General features: G+C 39.4%; 1 protein-coding gene across 2 annotated transcripts in view; it reads right to left on the bottom strand.

Annotated features, from left to right (window-relative positions):
- Positions 1 to 21224, bottom strand: part of CRIM1 (cysteine rich transmembrane BMP regulator 1) — a 315027-nt gene that overhangs the window by 65918 nt on the left and 227885 nt on the right. For both annotated transcript variants that reach the window (XM_074989676.1, XM_074989675.1), the window contains exon 9: positions 10494 to 10650. In XM_074989676.1, coding sequence (XP_074845777.1) covers positions 10494 to 10650 — 157 coding nt within the window. The remainder of the gene's footprint in view (positions 1 to 10493; positions 10651 to 21224) is intronic.

Raw genomic sequence — 21224 nt, 5'->3', positions numbered from 1 at the left:
GGGACCATTCAAGGCAGAGTGGCCAATTTACACCTCTTCATACATAGGACAATAGTTGGGGAAGGGTAATTAGTGGCTTTCAGATTGCTGTAATAATCCATATATTGAGCGGTAACAGAAAAAAAACCAGCAGAAATGCAGCACTTTAAAGGTTAACAAAATGAGTTTGGGGTCATTCATGTGAATAATAATACATGCCTGCATAATTCTTTTCAGGATCAGGACGTTAATTTTCAGAATCTTAATTTTATGCCTCCAGCAGTTTTGTAAAGTTACGTAGACGACATTGCCATTAGTGGCATTTTAAAACCTCCTCAATCAGCACTTACATTTCAATTCATTACACTTTATTTTATCTAAAGTTGCAGTATTACGAATTATAAACTATATTTAGAAAGCCTCAAGCTGATTTAAATCATTAAAAACTAAACCCAAATGATTTAGATCAACACTTTAAAGCACTCCATCTTATTGCACGTAATTCTTAAAAAGACTTCCAGGTAATTCTGAGACAAAAAAAAAAAAACTGTGTTAAGATAACACTATGGCTGTATTAACAAAATTATAAGAAAGGCATATAATAGAAAATTAGAGATAAGGTTACTAAAAATTAACTTGTGTCAACTTTATTTGATCAGCTAATATAAAAATATTAGCTATGTTCATCAGAAAATCCCTTACTGTTTGCCTTCATTCTGTCCCATTAATATCTCCAATAGTTAACACACTACCTGTGTTCACATAACAGAGAGGTAGCCCTGTTAGTCTGTATTCAAAAACAAGAAGTCCTGTGGCACTTTATAGACTAACAGATACTTTGGAGCATAAGCTTTTGCGGGCAAAGACCTGCTTTGTCTGATGGAAGTGAACAGAAGTGAATAGAAACTGGAAGTGAATAGAAGTGAATAGAAATTGGCTATTTACTTGTAAAATAAAAGCTGAAGACCCCTCTGCATTTCACATTCTCTGTTCACAGTGGAAGTCAACATCTCACTTCCGATTCACATCCAGTCCTTAAAACCTACAAAGCCCAAACTATCTTTCATCTACAAACTAATGACCCCAAACTATCTCATCCACACTATAATGGTAGAAACTACTACTCCCTACATAGCTCTAGAGACACATGCCCCATTTAATATCTTCTACTTCTTGAGCATATTCAATGCAAGGAGCTATAGTACTTTAAGCAATTAAGGCCTCATCCTGCTGGTATGCTGGCACACTTAACACTTACTCTTATTCCCCATATTCTCCTTTAACCCCAGAGATGAATAAGTTCTTTGCTCCCTTCAAAATGTGGAAGCCCCTATATAGCATGCATAAAATCTTGCTTTGATTCAGTGATTAAGTCATAATGTGATAAATTTACAAGAGATAAATTGTGCAACCCTTGCTCCTTTCAGGGAGCTCTACACATTATTCCATTTAATAGACTTATGATGCACAGGCAATGAAAGTTTTGTGGTGTGGCTAGCTTACAATCTTATTTTCCTTTGTGATTTACATGGCTTCCACTGTGTTTCAGGCTGTGTTTCCCTCTCAAGTGGAAAACAGGATGTGAATGATAGCTACCAAAGCTTATTGAACACCTCTAATATTTGTGTTTGTTCTTTCAAGCCTAACCTGTTCATATGACAAAGTTTAGAAAATTTTATGGGAAATCTTAGGCCACATTACCTATAAAACAGCCTCTCTTTTGCATGATACTTTAACCACAATTAGAGAAAACCTATGTGCTAAACACTGAAAATTCAAATGCCTCCCTCCAGAAGAATAAGCAAGCAAGAAAGAGAGACAGAGGTTCTCCTCTTCTGTTTTAATAAAAAAATGTACATACTTCAGAAGCTATTTTGTCCAATTTTTCCAACATAAAATCCCAGATTCCTGACCTTGTGCTAGAAGTTATTTACCAAATATCTTTTTTAGGCTGTCCCTCAGCGTTAGACATTGCCAGTGTGCATTCTTGTGTTAAGCTGATTTGGTCTTTAACTCTGCAAAACTCATGAAAATTCCTATTCTACGGATCCAAAGTTTAAGAATACCCTTTTCCAGCCAGTTCTTCCAATTTAACATTTGACCTTTTATTCTGAATGCTGAATTTCCCCAGATACTGCATGAGCGTCAGTTGATTTCTCTGGACTGACTATTAATATGAAATGCATATCTGCTCATTTTCCAAGAGTGTATTATAAGCAGGTTAATTTTAAGTATAGTTCTGCAAGGTCTTCCAATGTGTTGAAGTTCAACATGTCTAGAATGCTGAAGTGCTTTCTTGTTAAAGAGAGCAGTGCATATTCAGAATTCGATCTATGTGCTGACTTTACAGACACGTTTTATTTCAACACTCACATAAGGAAATACCACAAAAAGAATGTGATAAATAGGGTGACCATATCTCCCTGTCCAAAATATGGGACAGGGGGATATGCGGGGAGGGCCGACTAGTCCTGGCTTCACCAAGCCCTGGGGAACTGGGAAGGAGGCAGCAGCTGGTGGCCCTCCCCACGCTCTCAGCAGCAGCCCACAGCACTCCCTGGGAAAGCAGCAGCTGCTGGCGATCCTCTGGAGCCCCATGGAAGCTGCAGGGACACAGCAGCCACCCACACTTCCCCTGCTTCCCCAAGGCTCAGGAAACTGACCTGTGTGCTCTCCAGCAAGCAGCTGGGGCAGCATGGCATGCTCCAGGGGTGCCAGTGGTGGAGTACCCCACCCCCACTTCTTGCAAACTACAGCATTTACACAGATGAGTTGCATACACAGGGCTCCACAGTGGCTTTTGTAAGACACGTTCTATATGGCTGCATCTAAACTAGCAAATTCTTCCAAAATATTTTTCCAAAAAGTGGCTCTTTCAAAATATCCAACAGACCATCTACACACCCAAAAAGGGTTCTTTCGAAATTAAATTGAAAAAAGTGGCGTTCCTTTCAAATGCTCTTTTTCCACTCCTGTTTCAGGAAGAGTATCTCTTTTGAAAGCTTCTTTGAAAGCAAATGTGTGTGGATGTGCTGCAAACCCCCCCCACTTTTTTTTTTTTGAAACAGCAGTCATCACAACACCTGATTTTTTTAATCCCTGGACCCTTCTTTCAAAAGTATGGGGGCTGTGTGGACACTCTCTTGGAGAGACAATGGAATAAAAAGGTCTAGATTACAAAAAAAGTGAGGCTCTTAGAAATTTCAGAGATAAATCAGTGGACTTTTTCTTTTTATCAACTGTTCAGCTGATCTTTTTTACCCTGCCCTGTATTACACCAAATCTGACAAAGAAGTACGTAGCATAAAATATTCCTTTGCAATTGTTGACAAGGGTTTAATGAAATTTTTTGTCAATCAGACTAGATTTTCATGTTAATTCTTTTTGATGGAGCTGTACAGGAGCAGAAATCAGCAAGCTGTCGTACAACATATTTTGATGTCCATCATTAAAGGTTACTGACAATTATGGGAGGGCAATCTTCTGCTTAAAAACTGAAGGCTAAGATCAAGTGTAGTGGGTGATTAAACAAACCTTTAAAAATCCAAACTTTTTTTTTGTTTAGATGGATAATAATGATGACAATGGCTACGTCTACACGTGCACCCAACTTCGAAATAGCTTATTTCGATGTTGCAACATCGAAATAGACTATTTCGATGAATAACGTCTACACGTCCTCCAGGGCTGGCAACGTCGATGTTCAACTTCGACGTTGCTCAGCCCAACATCGAAATAGGCACAACGAGGGAACGTCTACACGGCAAAGTAGCACACATCGAAATAAGGGAGCCAGGCACAGCTGCAGACAGGGTCACGGGGCGGACTCAACAGCAAGCCGCTCCCTTAAAGGGCCCCTCCCAGACACACTTTCATTAAACAGTGCAAGATACACAGAGCCAACAACTAGTTGCAGACCCTGTATATGCAGCACGGACCCCCAGCTGCAGCAGCAGCAGCCAGAAGCCCTGGGCTAAGGGCTGCTGCCCACGGTGACCACAGAGCCCCGCAAGGGCTGGAGAGAGAGTATCTCTCAACCCCCCAGCTGATGGCCGCCATGGAGGACCCCACTATTTCGATGTTGCGGGACGCGGATCGTCTACACGTCCCTACTTCGATGTTGAACGTCGAAGTAGGGCGCTATTCCCATCCGCTCATGGGGTTAGCGACTTCGACGTCTCGCCGCCTAACGTCGATTTCAACTTCGAAATAGCGCCCAACACGTGTAGACGTGACGGGCGCTATTTCGAAGTTACTGCCGCTACTTCGAAGTAGCGTGCACGTGTAGACGCAGCCAATAAGTCCTGTGATTGTTGGGGACTTCACACTTTGCTTGGAGTCCTGGGGATCTGTGAAGCCATGCTTCCTGGCAGAGGCTGAGTTATTAGCCACTCCTTTTTGTTTATTTCACCTTTGGTATGAAAAACATGAATGCTAGATGATGGAAACTTAGATGGCCTTATTCTTGTTCCTAATCATCTGTTCAATTTCTACCCATTTCTCTACATTTCTCTACCTCTGTGTGACAGAGCCTCTTATTTTGCTGCACTTACTGCAGAAGATTGTAAGACCACAATGATGCATGTTTGCAAATTTTTATTCCTGAAGAAGCTTGCTCTGTTGTTGCAAGATAAGCATCACAAGACATTCTAGCTAGATTCAAATCCTCTGATTATATTCTTAAAGCATTCTTCCTGCTCATGGGTGGAGAAAATTAGAAAATTCATGGACTTTCCTCCTGCCTCATTATGAACAGAAAGAATCTGTGTCCTTAAAGCAGAGACTCCAAAGAAACGTGTGGTTTGTTAAGATTTCTCCAGATAGCATTGGCCTGATGAATATTTTTCTGCCTCAGTCTCTTAAAGTCAGCTAGTTGGAGAGCAGAAGAAGTGGGCACACCAAAAGCTTGCACCAATACTATGTATCTAAGGAAAGATGGTGCTGAGAATGACAACCTCTCTGACTGAATACATTAATATAAAGATATCTTTGGTGCACAGTCAATGGGGGTAAACACGTTGATAGACTTGATGGCTTAGGCACAGACATCAGCATATTTATGCGATCATAGCCAGATACTCCAACCAGTATTTGGTGAGGAAGATCTCTTACAGGTTGTGTATGGCCAGTAGGGCTGCAATCATGCAGAGAGAAAACATTCGTTAATATGTACAGGAGGCTATCCATATTCTTGACACTAGGCTCATGCTTATGACATTGCAGATCTGGAGTGAGCAAAGACCTCAGGAATCCAAGGTTCTGAGGACATATGAGGGATGTATCATATATGTCAAAACATTCAGCTAAAGAAGTAGATCCAAACTTGCTCTGGGGGACATGCTCCCATTTTAACTTCAGGTCATTGTCGACTGCCACAAGGAAATTATATCTCTTCTCCAAGAGATCTGATGCCTTTATGTACCCTTCAACATCAGACTTAATTCAAATGTTTTGCATGAGATGAGGTAGCACTGTGTTGTCTATCCACCTTTTAAATGGGCATATCTGAAGAGTCTCAGTTTCTACTTGAGGTATTCAACTAGTATTTTAAGGAATACTTTTGGGAAAGCCAATCAGACCTGATGTGATCTCTCTTAAATCCTCATAATTTAAAAGCACATTCAGAGAATTGAAATCTTTGAGTGTTCCACTGTGTCACCAGACACCATAGGGAGAAATCATTACCATTATGACAGACATCTGGTGATCACACTTGGCACAAACAAATCACAACCCAGAAGAAAAACAAGGAGTAGGTCAGAAACTTGCCATGAAACTCAGCCTTAGGAAACAGGCATTTCAATCAAATATAAAGGTAGTGAGGAGTCAAAGACTTACCTTACAGACAAATACTTTGGTTTACAAACAAATTAGAGAACAATGGGAAGCAGTTGAAACAATAAGAATAAAGAGAGGATCTCACTTTTTAAAACATGAATAAACTCTCAAAGTAAGAATGTACATGTATACATAGCAGCAATAGGCAAAATGTTTCTCTGCCCTAAGTAGCAAGAAAAACGTACTGAGAAATGGTTAACACTTATTCTTAGAAGCTATGCACGTTCCACTCACTGGTGGTGTGGATTTTGGTTAAGAAAATTACTGCCAGTCACACACTGAGAGTAAAGAACCATGAATGGAAATTTATTGCCTTTACTTACCTTAAGACACCATTCATTCTTCTTAAATACCCATGGTCCACCATTTAGAAGTTGCATAAATATGCTCATTGTGGATTTCTGTTCCTACGGTGTTTCACTCACAACTAATAAATTGTCCTTCCTCCCTGCTCCCCCCTCATAATTATTATTTATAAATCAAGAAACCAAGAGAGAGTAAGGGAAAAAAGATCTGAAAAAAAAAATTAATGCCATTGAGTATTCATTAAGAATGAGTGAGGTCTTCCCTAATTCATTTTTTTGGAATAATGTGTTATACAATAATAAAGGAACAGAACATCAAGCCTAGCAAAAAATATGAATACAAGTAAATAAAGTACGTAACAATGAATAACAAACAATATGTGGCATTTCAGAATAATTATGATAAATGTTCCAGGGCACACACTAACACACTGTTTTGAACACTCTAATGTATGATCCAAGACCAGGATTTCTAGTGAAATAAAGTAAATTAAATAGACAGTGGAAATATTTTATAAAGCAAAAGTATAAAGAGAAGCTAGCTTGATTATCTTAGACATGCCACAACAAAATATCAAGAAAAAAAATCAACTAAACAGAAAAAAAAAAAGGAACATTCAGGGCCTTGGCATAGGAAAACACCGCCCATACCAACATACTTTTCTGCATCAGGGCCTTTAAAGCCAAGAATATGTCTTCAAAATGACTATATTTCACCAATTATTGAGCACTGGAGCTTTTATATTTAGAACTGGAGCCATCTACTTCTAAAAAGTATTGGTAGAGTACTGAATTTAAAAAAAGCAAGCTTCAAATTTGTCGAGTTGCCCTGTAAATAAACTATGAAAAAGCACATGTACGTATACTATGTTATACTGAACTATGTAAGAAGGAATGTGTGCACACATGGACATGTCCACTGTATGTACAGCTCAAGTAACAGTAAATTGAGGATTTATCTTTTTTGATTTTTTAAATTAGTGCTGCAACAATATTACTATACTTAAATTAAAATTTAAAGCTATAATATGGGACAGGTGTTAAAGCAAGATCTAATAACCTTGACAGCCTCCTTTTATTAATGACAGATTATTCATAACAGTCACGAGAGTCTGGTGTTCAGAACCTTCGTGACCATTGATTTTTGCGAATAGAAGGGGCTCAGAGCCCTGGGGAAGTGGCAGCCGCTGACCCTCCCCGCCGGAGCCCCAGGAAGTTGGGGCTGTCATTGCTCCTGCCCTGGGCCAGGGGGGAAGCGATGGCTGGCTGAGCTCCCTGCCCCAGAGCCCCAGAAAGCAGTGGCTGGCTGCACTCCCCACACTGAAGCCCATGAAGCAGCTGCTCGCAAATAACTGAATTCGCAAACTTTAGTTTGCAAATGTGGGGACCTTGCTGTATATTTTATTATTGATTAGAAAGCTAAAATAACTACTAATTATGGAATATAACAAGGGATAATAGTATCTGAACACAGCATTTGAAAATGTAAATTAAAAAAAATTCATTTATTGCATGTCAAAGTTTGAGTGTGGTCAAGGACCTGAATATTTAAATGAAGACATTTTCTGTACCATGAACAAAGTCAGATTCTACTTTGTTACAAATTGCAATGAAACACAAGTTTTAACAACCTATGGTTGTCATTGTTCAAGGTCATGTTATGATTTTTTTTACTATTTCTTTACACTATTACAATATTTCTCAAATATACTTTTGAATTATCAATATTAAACAGATGATGCAAATATCACACAGTAAAAATTATTCTGCTAGGAAATATTTGGAACAGCCAATCACAATCTGCATTGTGTTCTGTTTCATTTCTACTCCCTTTGAAAAACCTCTAAACACAAACAACAGATTAAAGCAATATTTTTCTGCATGTTAGTTGCACTGGAGCATTTCTGTTGTTTACTGGATACTTTTAGTGGATAATTTTAAATGAGGGGGCTAAAGTATATTAAAAGGCATTTTTTAAAAATTTGATTAGAAATCCCAATAAATATTTTTAAATGCATATTTGCTATTTTGTGCAGGTTTTAGGAGTTCTCCTCCACCCCACCCCACCACTGTAATACATTGTACCTCCTGTGCCTTTGGCATTTTTGGTCCTCAGGGCGGGGGTCTGTTTCATTTTTAGTATATATCCCTTTTTGTACATCATTGTATAGTGGCAAACTGCTATAAAAAAAGACAGCAGCTGCACTGACACATTTACTTGAGCACAGTAGAAATCAAGGGTTGAGGGAACAAAGCCCATAATATGGTGGGCAGGGTGGGAAGGTGAACTGTCTGCTTCAGATTTTTCATTTGACTGCACTAAGTATTGTGAATCTGACCTACTCTTTTGTCCACCCCCTTCACAACTGTAGTATTTGTTAAATTCTCTGCTGTCAAATCAGGGCAGAGTTGGATTTCTATTTTTCTTGATGTCTGCAATATGTCTCAAATGTTTGGATGATTTAGATGCACCATGCTTTGATCATTCTAAGAGTTTAAAGAAAATATGAACTAAGGAGTCACTACAGCGAAGTTATTAAGAGAGTAGACACTATGACTATGTCTACACTAGCACCCCCCTTTCAAAAAGGGATGCTAATGAGACACTGTAGGACATGCTAATGAGGCACGACAATGAATATGCAGTGCCTCATTAGCATAATGGCAGCCATGACACTTCAAAAGTTCTACATTTGATTGCGCGCAGCTCCTCTACACAGGGTCCTTTTCAAAAGGACCCTGAAAATGTCGAAATCCCCTTATTCCTCTAACCAAATAGGAATAAGGGGATTTCGACGTGTGCAGGGTCCTTTCAAAAAGGACCCTGTGTAGACAAGCCACATGCAATCGAAAGTGGCACCTTCAAAGTGTCACGGCCCTCATTATGCTAATGAGGTATTTCATATTCATTGCAGTGCCTCATTAGCTTACCCTGAAGTGTCTCATTAGCATCTGCCTTTTGAAAGTGGGGTGCTGGTGTAGACACGGCCTATATGGATCAAAAGTGCAAAATTCAGTAAAAGGAGACAGGAGGAATAAATCAGGAACTAAATAAATGCAAGTATAAACTGCCAAGGGCAGCAACACAAGCAAAGTTAGCTATGTACAGTATGTGAAGGATAGATATTATGGGTTAAAACTACCAAATTTAAGTAAGGGAGGTGGTTACTTGACAGTAGTCCAACCAAAAAGTTATATTTATGCTGTTTCTATAACCAGTATTACATCTTCAGAAGGCATGAAGTGCATTGGTAAAAGAGGGTGCTGAATATCTGCTTATCATTGAATTCTAAAGAAATCTCTATCTGTGAAAAAATTATTGCTCAATATGCTGCAGATCCCTTGTTACTGATGAAAAGCATCTACCCATCAGTACTTTATTTTAAGGAAGCGGGTGTTTTATAATATTACAAGTCTAAGGGACCCTTGGAAAATACTTATGACAGATGAAAGACTGACATTCCATTGGTGCAGCAGTTCTCCAAATGTGGGTCTGGACCCCAAAATGGGTCACAACCACACTGTAAGAGGGTTGCTAGGACTGTCATTTATGCTTGCTAAAGCCCAGGGCCAATGCCCAAGCCCAAGGGCTTTAGCCCTTGGTGGTGGGGCTCAAGTTACAGGCCCACCACCTGGGGCTGAAGCCATTGGGCTTTGACTTCCTCTCCCGAGATGATGGGGTTTGGCCTTTCATTCCTCCGCCTACCCAGGGCAGCAGCATTTGGCAGACTCATGCTTCAGTATGCTGCTCCTGGCAATAAGGCTTGGGTGGCTCGGGATCTGGTCCCCACTCTGAGGATCATTGTCAGAAGGGGATTCCAGTGCAATGATGTTTGAGAACCCTTGCATTAGGGTTCCATAGGAAATAACTGGCAGAAAGGAAATGGAAAGCTAGAAATGGTGATGGTTCAGGTACACTACTGTTATCTCACAATAAAAAGATCAACTCAAAATATTATGGGATTAGCAGAATAACAAACAGTTTGTGAGATGGAGTGATATCAGAGATGATAGTGCAAGAGAAACATGAGTAGTACTTTATTCAGTTCTTTAAACTTTCTTTCAAAAACTGTTTAAAACTATTTTAAAAATACCTTCTGCTTTTATAATTTTTAGTTGTTTTGATTATTTGAATTTTCTTTTGGTGTGGTGATCAATATTCATTTTCATAACTTCAATTCTAGTGTGAAAATGTATTTGAGGAACACAATAAATATACTTATCAAGTAAGCACTTTCCTGATCCACCACACGCCTCCCATTTTCTATACAGAAAATAAACATATATATATATATATATAGATATTCATCGATTTGCATATTCTATGCACATGGATTATGATAAATATGCTTTCAGAATAAAAATACGTACAAGTATCCAAACGGACAGTACTTGTCACATACTATGGGCTTGCATTTCTTAGGCCTTGGACGGCACTGACAAATCTCACAGTTGTGGACATCAGTCTGGAAACCGAAGGAACAGTCCAAGGAACACCCTGATATGAGGCCAGAACACAGCTCCTCTCCTGTGGAGAACACATGCAACTTAGCACAAAGTGAAAACTGTTGTTCATATGAGAAAAAAAAATAAAGACTAAATCTTTTTTCTCCTTTTAATAGTTTACTGTTAAGACTACTCGCATTTCTGCCTCCTGACTGCCCATGTATTCCTCCACAATTGTACAGTAATGGCCCCAAGGCACAGCTGTTTACTACTGTGTTTTTGACCTATACTACAGACTATCAGTGTGTATGCATTTGTTCTTTAACTAATTATTAATGCCAAATGAAATCTTGGGAGTAGGCACTTTATATTTAAGCAATTGTTCGGAAAAGGGAAACATTCCAACTGAGGGAAACTCTCATGGGTCATGCAGCCAACACATTCACATCAGTAAAACTTTAGTAATACCACAACCAATCTATATTTTATTTTTGTTTAATAGGTTTATAAACAGTATAATATAATTTATTTTAAACTGGATTAATCCAAGATAAAATTGGAAGAACCGCTATTTATTAAAAACCTCTGTTACTTATACTGTTCACTGTCACCTGTTTGAGGATTAAGACCTCCCTACTAAAAGCATATAACTACAGTGCCAAAGAGGTGACAACCTTACATACACCTGCTGGATTAAGTCAAAGAGCTGAAAGATGGAGTCCAATAGCATGATTTAGCCGCCTCTTGTGGCAGCAATAAAAAAAGAAAGTGGGTTGGAGGAATCTGATTACATCTAGTGAGTGTAGTGGTGTCAGAAAGAGGGAGTGACATGTTCACCTTCAGCAAACTTTTATTACTTTGAGAACAACAAGTTTGTCTTTTTTATTGGGGAACAATAGTTTAAAACACTAAATCAAGAGTATGAATCTACATATACTTAGTATTTCATTTTTGTGCTATTATATATTATTTTCCAGGCATGTTTCCATGGTAGGGAGAATAGAAATTAGTACAGGATATACTAATACTTAGAAGTTTGTCACAGTTGTGAAATATAGATTTTATATATTAGTTGTGGAGTTATGAGAAAACAGAAATGCACAATATTCATTAATTTAGAAAGGGTAAAACAGAGTAAGTGACCTGGGAAATGACTAGCCAAAGAGAAAACACTAGTGAAAAAGAGGACAAGAGAGAGAGAGAGGAAGAATCAGAGAGAGAATGGACTAGATGACAAATCAATGCAGACATATACAGAAAGGATAGAAATGAAGACTACTCACCTGCTCTGGAATTCTTCAAGATGACCTCTGCACATTCACATTCTTGGAATACATGAGTTGTACAAGGTGGACCAGCAGAACTTTCTAGTAGCAGCGCCTGTTGCAGAGCTCTAATGTCACCTACTCCTCATCCAAAGGATGGGGTTATAAAAAGGGGAGGGGGCTGCCAACCAGATAAGTTTCTTGCACCACTTGTTCAGAGGTAAAGTTGAAATTAGGACTTCAAGAAAGAGGGAAAGGAGGATGGAGAATGTGAATATGCAGAGGCAATCATGAAGAGCTCTGGTTACAGCTGAGTAACCCTGTTTTTGACCTTTGTCATTCCTCTGCATATTCTCACGAGACCTGGGCAAGTAGCACTCCTTTATCTGGATGGTGGGACAAAGAAACCTAATTTGATACTACCATGCACATCTGATTTAGATCCAGATGTAAAGAATGATTCTTTCACAAAAACAATCTCCAAATGGCAGCTCTGTTATTTTGAATATGGGAATAAAAATGAGGCTCATCTACATTGGGAATCACCAAGAGGCAAGCTGGGGATGAATCTACAGCCCCTCTGCTTGCTGCACACTATAATCATCATTTAGATGATCAATAATCATTTAGACACTGCTATAGCACAGTGAAAGTTGTGGAATGTGGCCTGCAGGCCCTGAAAATTGTCACTTCAATGTAACGGTATTCACACAGCAAGTTACTGTGTAGCAAGCTGAAGCACTGTAGAGTCACATCCAGGTTTATCGTGCAGTAACTTGCTGTGCAGACAAACTCTATGACGGAGCATGAAAATGGTCTTCACTCTGAGCATGTTCTAAGGTCTTCAAGTTCATAAATACTCCTCAACAGAGAGTCAGACACTTAGAAAGGCACTGACACGTGATTGCCTGAGCTCTAATTTCCCATGAGAGACAGTGATATTCTGTATTCCTTAGCTATATTAAAATAAACGATTAATACTCTTTTAGCACCCAAGTGGCTTTGCTTAACTTCCCCTGAGTGACAGTGAGGCCTAGGAAAACCTAATGCTAAATTTATGGATTAGTTATGATTGAATTTTGTTGCCACCTAGGACAGAAATTTCAGATGTGGATAAAAGATCAGTTTACCTCTGTGAATAACTTTTGGGTGTATAGGAGAGGAGGGTTGGAAGGAGGCAAATTCTAGCCATGATGGCCTGTAACTTGTTCAGACTTCCACAGGAGAGAAGAGGTATAAATAAGGCCCCAACAGAGAGATGAAATAGAGAACATTCTCCTATTGATCTGAAGGGAGGATTCATTAACTGAGGAAGAATAAACTGAGATCCCATGCAGGTGAGGGCCTCTAACTACAGAGAAGACGTTCGTTAACTACTCGCAAGTTACTGTCTCATAGCTAAATATAGTCTTTTGCTCAATTAAGCTGTGATCACCAGTGATGGCTGAGAGATATACTTTTACCAAATGACATGGAGATACCGAAGGATTGCAATAAAGTACTCCAGTATGGATTGAACAGAAGCTAAAAATAGATTTCTGTTGCTAGTTGTTGAAAAAGAGGACCTTTTACATTTATGGTAACATAGGTGAGTTGACTGTTTCCTGTACTGTTTTTGAATAGGACAGTTCCAGATTTGTTAAAGTCCTGAAGCACATGGTGTTAAACAGAAATAATCTGGCTCTGGATAGTGAATCCAACCCTTCTCTGCCGGTCAACTTGTTTGGAATTGGAGGAAAAGACAGAAATCTCTTACGATAGTTGCAGGAGATCCAAAATCACTGTTGTCTTGTCCCATCCTGTCTGAGAATGTTCTGCATTAGACGAATTAGGGGGAATGCATAGAGGATCTCCCTACCACCAGCCTGGAAGAAGTACTGCTGAGAAAGACTGTCTGTCTGTTATGCTTGGGAACAAAATCTCCGGAGTTGTATATTGTTAAAAACAGGTCTTTCTCTGGATACACTCAGTTAAAAAAAATTGTTTGCTACTAAATTATCGAGTGATCACTTGTGTTGACTGTATAAGTCTCTGCTTAGCTAATCTACCTACATAGTTTCCTCACCAGCAAAATGGAGAGTTACGGGATAAAATTTGGTTTACTGTGCACTACTTTTATAGAGCCATGGTTCCTTGCACAAGTGGATCTAATGTGTTTCTTCACAACCCCAATCACTTGTTTAGGGAAGATACTGCTATAGTTTTATCAGGAGTTACCTGAACCATGATTCCAGGTGGATGAAGGAGAAAGTACTTATGAGCTGAATATGTTCCTATAAATTTTAGAATGTTGATATGCAGGGTTTTTTTTTTTTTCGTATTTGGAATCCCAGTGACTTGCCAGATTTATGTAATAAACTCCCTTACCCTGACTGGAAGCACTGAAGGCAACTGCAGCCAATGCACTTAGGGGCTGAATGTAATCCCTTAGAGGATGTTGTGACATTGAGTCTGCCATATGACTGATAGGAACACATCACTGGGTAGTATCAATGCCATAAACATGATGTCTGTATTTGGTATACAGTATATTGCTAACCAGTGTTGCAGAGGCCTCATCTTCAAAGATGGGTAGAGTTATATGGTATGGTTGATGCAATAAGGCCATCAAGTTGAGAAAAAACATCCCTGTTTGACAAGAATTCTCTTGTATTATTGCCATTACTGTAAGGACAGTGAAATATCTATTTTGGAAGAAAACGTCTACCTTTCTGAGAACCCAGTAAAACATATGACGTGGTTTGGAGAAATGTGTAATTTCTACCAATATGTAGAACAAGGTAAATATCTGTAATGAAGCTTTGCTAGGTGTTCCTGTAAGGACACTCTGATAAGCCAACTGTCCAAATAAGGTTACATAGCTACTACGACATCTAATATGTTGTTACTGCTCAAATTAAGTTTTTGACTCTCCAGGATCAGAGAGGCCAAACGAGGACCTTAAATTAGTACTGACCTCTGCAGATATTTTGGATGGGAAGATCTGATTCATGTGTGAAAATAAGTACTCTGTAAATAAATTTTTTCAGCCCCAAACCATTATTGCCTGGAATAAGGAGGGAAGGAAGGAGCTGAGAATAAGCACAAGAAATTTGAACTTGACACCTGAGAAAGAAAACAGAATATACCCCCAAAAATAATGTGAGGGGGAAGGAAAAAGAAAAAAGGAGAGACAAACAAAACCTGAAAGAAATAGAAGCAGAAAGATGATATAATTTTAAGGTTTGTGTACTTTCTAAATTTATTCAAATACATTATCTCAGTCATCTTTTAAGGATGGCATGTATTATTCTATTTTTTCATTTTTATTTTTCATTTTTTTAAACATACTGCAGATCTTTCATGAAATGCAGTGAATGCAGACAAAATAATTCTTGAAGCCTCTGATGAAATCAATAAGCTTTGAATCAGATCCCATTATTAGCCATGACTAGGAACTGGTGATGAGCAAACAATAATCTTCTTCTGTTTTGCGTTGATAAATTCACTGCATCACTTTCAGACAGCATTATTAGATTAGCATTTTATGTCTTAACTCAGCTGATGCTATTACAGAAGTCTGCTATACTGTTTTGTACAGCATCATCAATGTGTTCAGCAAAGTAATATATACGAAGAGAACCACATCCTGCCACAAGAAGTTTATAATCTAAAAACATATTTTATGCCATCTGATGCACAGACTGGAAGATCCAATGTCAAGGTAGTGCAGATATTCTTAGTTAATAATTTTACTAATGTTTAATTATAAAAGACTTTTCATTTGGTATGTGCTGATTTGATATTACTACTAACTGATTATGCTATGACTCTGTATTCTATATATGCCTTTTAAGACATTTATTATGTTCATATTGCCCATAAAATGCACATACGGTAAACCCTTGATTTAACGGACCCCAACATAATGGACATGGGAAACAAAAGACGCTGTCTGTGGAGTCCCCCGCCTTCCCCAAATAAATGCTGGAGATGCACCAGAGCTGCCATGGGGATGAAGAAGCTGCCGGAGTGGCTGGGCCCACAGGGGCCGTAGGGGACCACCACAGGGGCTGGGGCCACCAGGGCCAGAGGAGCTGGCAGGAAAGAGGCTGTGGCAGGGCACAGGAGCTCTCTTCCCCAGCCCCCTGTGAGTTGAGCATGTCGGTGTCTTGTGGCCGCTGCCTGCAAAGGCACTGAGCAACAGCCATGGTGTCAGAGGCTGCTGCCCACTGGCAGGCTGGGGGTGGCCATGCTCTGCCTTGGCACGTTGGCTTTGAAACAGGGGCTGGAGGCGCTGGAGAGCTGAGAGCTACAGGGGGTAAAAGGAGCCGGGACAGTATTCAGCGCTCCTTTTGGTAATAGGGAGAGGGAGATGGAGGTGTGAAGGGAAGAATGGGGCAAGAGGGGGGGAAGGGAAATGGGGGACAGGAGTGAGTGACTGACTGGGAAGGTCATTGCATCATCATACAATATAACCATTCGGATATATATTGGACTTTTAGCATTAATGGACACGCCTTCCACCCTATTAGTCCATTAAATCAAGGGTTCGGTCTAGATACATACTTTACTAGAAAGCTGTCATATATACTATGCTCTGCAGATAAATCAAGATAAGCTCTGGAAAACAGACAGAAGGGGCAAGAACCACAGCAAAGGACTATATATACTCTACCATCTGTTCCTAAAAGTGCATTTCTAAGGTTGGTTAGCCTAAGTGCCTATTTTGATCACAGCCATCATGGCAGTACCACGGCAGCTAGTAAGGATCAGAAATCAGGAATATCTGAATATCTTTGAACAAATGTCATCTGAAAGCAGATGGGAAATCAGTATAGTCTGCACAACATGGGCATAATCATTTCATTCACATTTGAATCATCAGGTGAGCTACCATATCCTTTACTAGCTGAAGCTTCCAAATGTCTTCAAAGATACAAACAAGCAGAGAACACTGCAATACTCCAGACTTGAAAATCACAATAGTGTGATTAGCTACAGTGAACTCTGCATCATCATGAAAAGGCCACCTTCTACTAGATATTGTAGGAAAAAAGTAATGGTGTGAGCCACCGCTGTAACCTGGGGTTCAAAGAGTGATTAGGGCTTCAAAAATACCCAGACCTGCTTATGATTTCAGTAATTGAGGGCAGTCACAACCATTGCCATTTCCTCAAATTACTTTCCAGGCCACCATCATCTCCATCTTTTCAAGATTCAGTCTCAAAATGTTCATATCCTATGTCTTAGCCAAACAATGGGAAAGCAAGAAAAACAATGTCGCAATTTCATATAGGGGAAACACACAGCCGCGTTCCATCAGAGGCCCTTTCTACACAGGCCACTTCCTTTGGAAGTGGCATGCTAATACACCGAGTGAAATATGCTAATGAGGAGCAGGTGCAAATTCCCTGTGCCTCATTAGCATAATGTCATGTGATTTGCAGTCCAGAAAACCATTCTTCTGGACTCCAAAACACCGTGTAGAAGCGTGGCCCCGGGGTGGGGAGGGCTTCTGGAAGGAAGTCCTCCTTCCGGAGGCCCCTTCTTCCCAAAAATTTTCGGGAAGAAGGGGCCTCTGGAAGAAGGACTTCCTTCTGGAAGCCCATCTGGGGGCGTTTCTACACTGCGTTTTGGAATCTGGAAGAACAGTCTTCTGGACTTCAAATCATATGACGTTATGTTAAACAGGCACAAGGAATTTGCATCTGCGCCTCATTAGCATCTTTCACTCTGTGTATTAGCATGCCACTTCCAAAGGAAGTGGCCTGTGTAGAAATGGCCAGAATGGGGACAATACAGACTAATAGATAGTTTAAACAAGACTGGCAAAACGGAAAGATGCTAGGCTCTGCATCAGGGGGCCCTTGCAATGGGAGAGCAGCTACCCATTCTATCCATTAAATAAAGGGAAGAAGGATTCTTTCGAAGATGGGTTTACTTTCAAAAGAGCAGCATCTACACTGGCTTTCTTTTTTCAAAAGAAGGTCTTTCAAAATTAGAATATGCAAATGAGGGCTAAATACACACATTTATACCTCTTCTGCATTTTCAATTTGCCTCACTTGCATACCTCTTTTGAAAGAGGAATACAAGTATAGATGCACCCTGAGTGTGTGTTTTTATGTTCTGATCTTACACAGTCCTGGGATATTTCCCTATTTGCCCCGGCCTAGATATCCTTGGCTTATATAGAAGTCTTCAAGGCAGAAAAATCTGGGAAGTTCCAACCCTTCTTTAGATAAGGGAACCAATATTCATCAGGAATTTCATAATTGTTATCAAACGTCCATCTAATATTTATATAAATCAGATCACCAAAAGGCTTTTATATTTATTGAAAGGATATTATTGTTTGACAAAATTGAAATCAATAAATTAAAGTCTGTGGAGAAACCTTCTGGGAACTTTATATATTTCTAACACTAGCATTAGTCAACTTTTTTTGGTAAATCATAATTTTTATTAAATATACTTTCTGTAGAAGGGAAAATAGGTCTCACCAAATTTGAAATCTTTTAGCGTACAGTACAATAGAAGACTATTTTTAATAAATAAAATTTGAATGTCAAAATATTTACATTTTCTAATAGCACGATATTCTGGAATTAACTTTGAAAGTTTGGTAAAATAATCCCTTACAAACACCTCATACTCTAAAAAAGAAAAAATGGATTTGCTCCCAATGACTTTCCCGTTTAACACCTTCCCAACTCCCTGAGAGACATCATTATTGTGAGACTATCCTTATGAATGGATGTATCAGTTTTCACATACAGTTGCAAAGTCTGTATGAGGAAACATGTAAGTGCAATGGGTTATTTCTGATTTACAGCAATATCTGAGTTACATTCCTTAAATTAAATATTTTCTTTGTAATGATTCTGGGTCACAACTTCTTTATTATTACATGTATAGTGGTTTCTTAATTAGCAACCATTCATGCCACTAATTTTATGCTTTTATATGAGAGTCACCCTTTCTGCTTATCTCAAATCACTAATTTTCCATTCCAGTCAAAGCTGAAGTGCCACAATTGTTTAACGAATGCTTTGATACAGTAGCAGATCATCTTTGAGTCCATGGGCATACTTATGTCTGGATGATAGCCTACTACTAAATTGACTGATGGCTTTGATTCTGATTCATATGTTGAATCTGTGCTCAGGTAAGACAATTACCTCCCCAATGGCTGAATGGTAAACTTAATGATAGATAAACCACTGCAGCAAGGAAAGCACTTTCAGGCAGGTGCATGGGTCTGTATCTTCCAATGATTCAGACTCCGTTTCTGAAGAATTTGCTACTTTCTATATACCCAAAATTAGCTTGTATGAGGGATCTGGCTTTTACTGTGGCTTTGAACTAAGAAGTCTTCTGTGTTAAAAAATTCACTCAGCAAAAGGAATGTTCTACGTATTCTCATAGTTCAATATTAAAATGGAGTTTTTACTCTACTTAAAAGTCAGTGAGCAAAAAGTTGCCCTGTTAATAATAGCAGTGATTCAAGCAACTAAGTACAGAGTATTTAAAACTGTTAGTGGAAAAAACTTGACAGTTTAGGCATCAATTTTATTACACAATGTTTTCTAAAATAAAAAGGTACAGGACATACAGCACACAAATGCCATATGTTTCATGGCTGACTGCAGCAGTCCATTTAAATCACCAATAATTATATTATACATTGGAAATTGAGTAGTATTTTATAAGTATGTGATCACATAAACCTCTGTGATAAGAGAGTTGGTGGTCCATAACATTAACAAGTGTGATAGACCCCGGCCCGCAGCCGGCTACAGCAACCTCATGGAAGGGAGATATGTTGACAGCTGGGCGTGTGCATTTAAGTTTCCCAGAGACTCAGGTTTAACCAGGGCCATCTTAACAGCTGCATGCTAAACTAGCACCTGCTGCCAAATTAGCACCTGTGGATAATTAAGGCCTGTGGAACCCTTCAAAAGGGTTTCGTTCACATAAGCAGTGGGGAAGGAGATAGAGGACAGACAAGGACTGTGGAAGGAGGACTCCCAAGAAGAGAGGGCTGCAGTTACATGAAGAAGGTACTGGGGAAGGGTCTGGTAGAAGTGGCCCAGGGAGGCAGTTTGCTGCACTAGGACAGCCCAGGGAGGGAAGGCTGCAGCTGTCTAGGGTCCCTGGCTGGAGCCCAGTATGTGTGGGAGGGGTCCAGGTTCCCCCACCCCAGACCCCAGGACAGCCCTAGAGGAGAGGAGACTGGGCACCCCTAATGGGGAGGGTCTCCTCCATTAACAATTGTATTTTGGACTAGCCAAGGATCAAAATGGCTCAGTGATACAGTTACCCAGCCTCTGTGAGAGTAGGAGGCAGAGCAGGGGTCACAGCAGGTCTCTGAGGCTGCATTTTAAACTGCCACATAGTACAGGACCCAACAAGGACAAGCCTGGGGCTTTGTCACACAAGGTACAAAACTGCTTACTTAGGGCCTGTCCATCTAATCTAAACACATGGTAAGCAGTCAACTCATTACACATGACAACTACAGAATCTGACATTCTGAAAAGCACAGCTAGCCTTGGAAGGAAACATGAGAAACAAACTAAAGAACAAGTGAAAAGTGTATCATAATATTTGAGGAATATCCTGCAAAACCAAAGACAATGACTGAAATATAACAGGGCAGAAAGTAAGACAAATTCAGCCTAGAATTACAGCTATATAAACCACTGATATTAGTGGGGCTGTATTAACGTAACACAGGGCTGAATTTGGGCTCGCACACTAGAAGCAGAAAGTGACGTCTGTGTTCAGGAAATAACTAATCAAGAAGAATGAACCAGGACAAAGTGCAACCTTTTTGGTCGGAAGAATCATGCACATTTGTTCATCATATGGTAAAAACTGTGCATAATGTAAAAAGAAAAATGACTTTGTAATGGGGTGAATATCAGGGGAGGTGTTTAAATGACACAAATATTTGTATGCAGATGGAAGAGAAGGACACAACTGTAAGGTTTAACAGTGGCAATGGATAGAATGGCAGCACACATACTGAAGTGTAAAACAAGTTAAAGCTACAAAGGTAGAATTTAGAAACAGACAGGATTGCTCAGGAGCAAAATCACGATTGATAACACAAGATTTTGAAAGAAATGAATATGAAAAAAGCGGCAATGATGAAAACCTATGAAGAGCTATGAAGAACTGAGATTTAGACAGCATGCAGATTAAAGAGAATACTGTACAAAGATAAAGACAGATTCTATTTTTAAATAATTTCTAGAGTAAATGGTCCTTGTTGGGAAAGCCAACTAGTGAAAAGCTGGGGCTGATTAGATTTATTTGTAAAACAGTGAAATACCAATGTGGTCCAAGATCAAAACAGACTAGATAAGCAGAAGAAATTGCAGCATGGGAAAAGCAATTTCCT

This window comes from Carettochelys insculpta, chromosome 3 (assembly GCF_033958435.1).
Source record: "Carettochelys insculpta isolate YL-2023 chromosome 3, ASM3395843v1, whole genome shotgun sequence".
Lineage (NCBI taxonomy): Eukaryota > Metazoa > Chordata > Testudines > Carettochelyidae > Carettochelys > Carettochelys insculpta.
The sequence above is the reverse complement of the archived record's forward strand: the minus strand, read 5'-3'. Positions and strand labels throughout refer to the sequence as shown.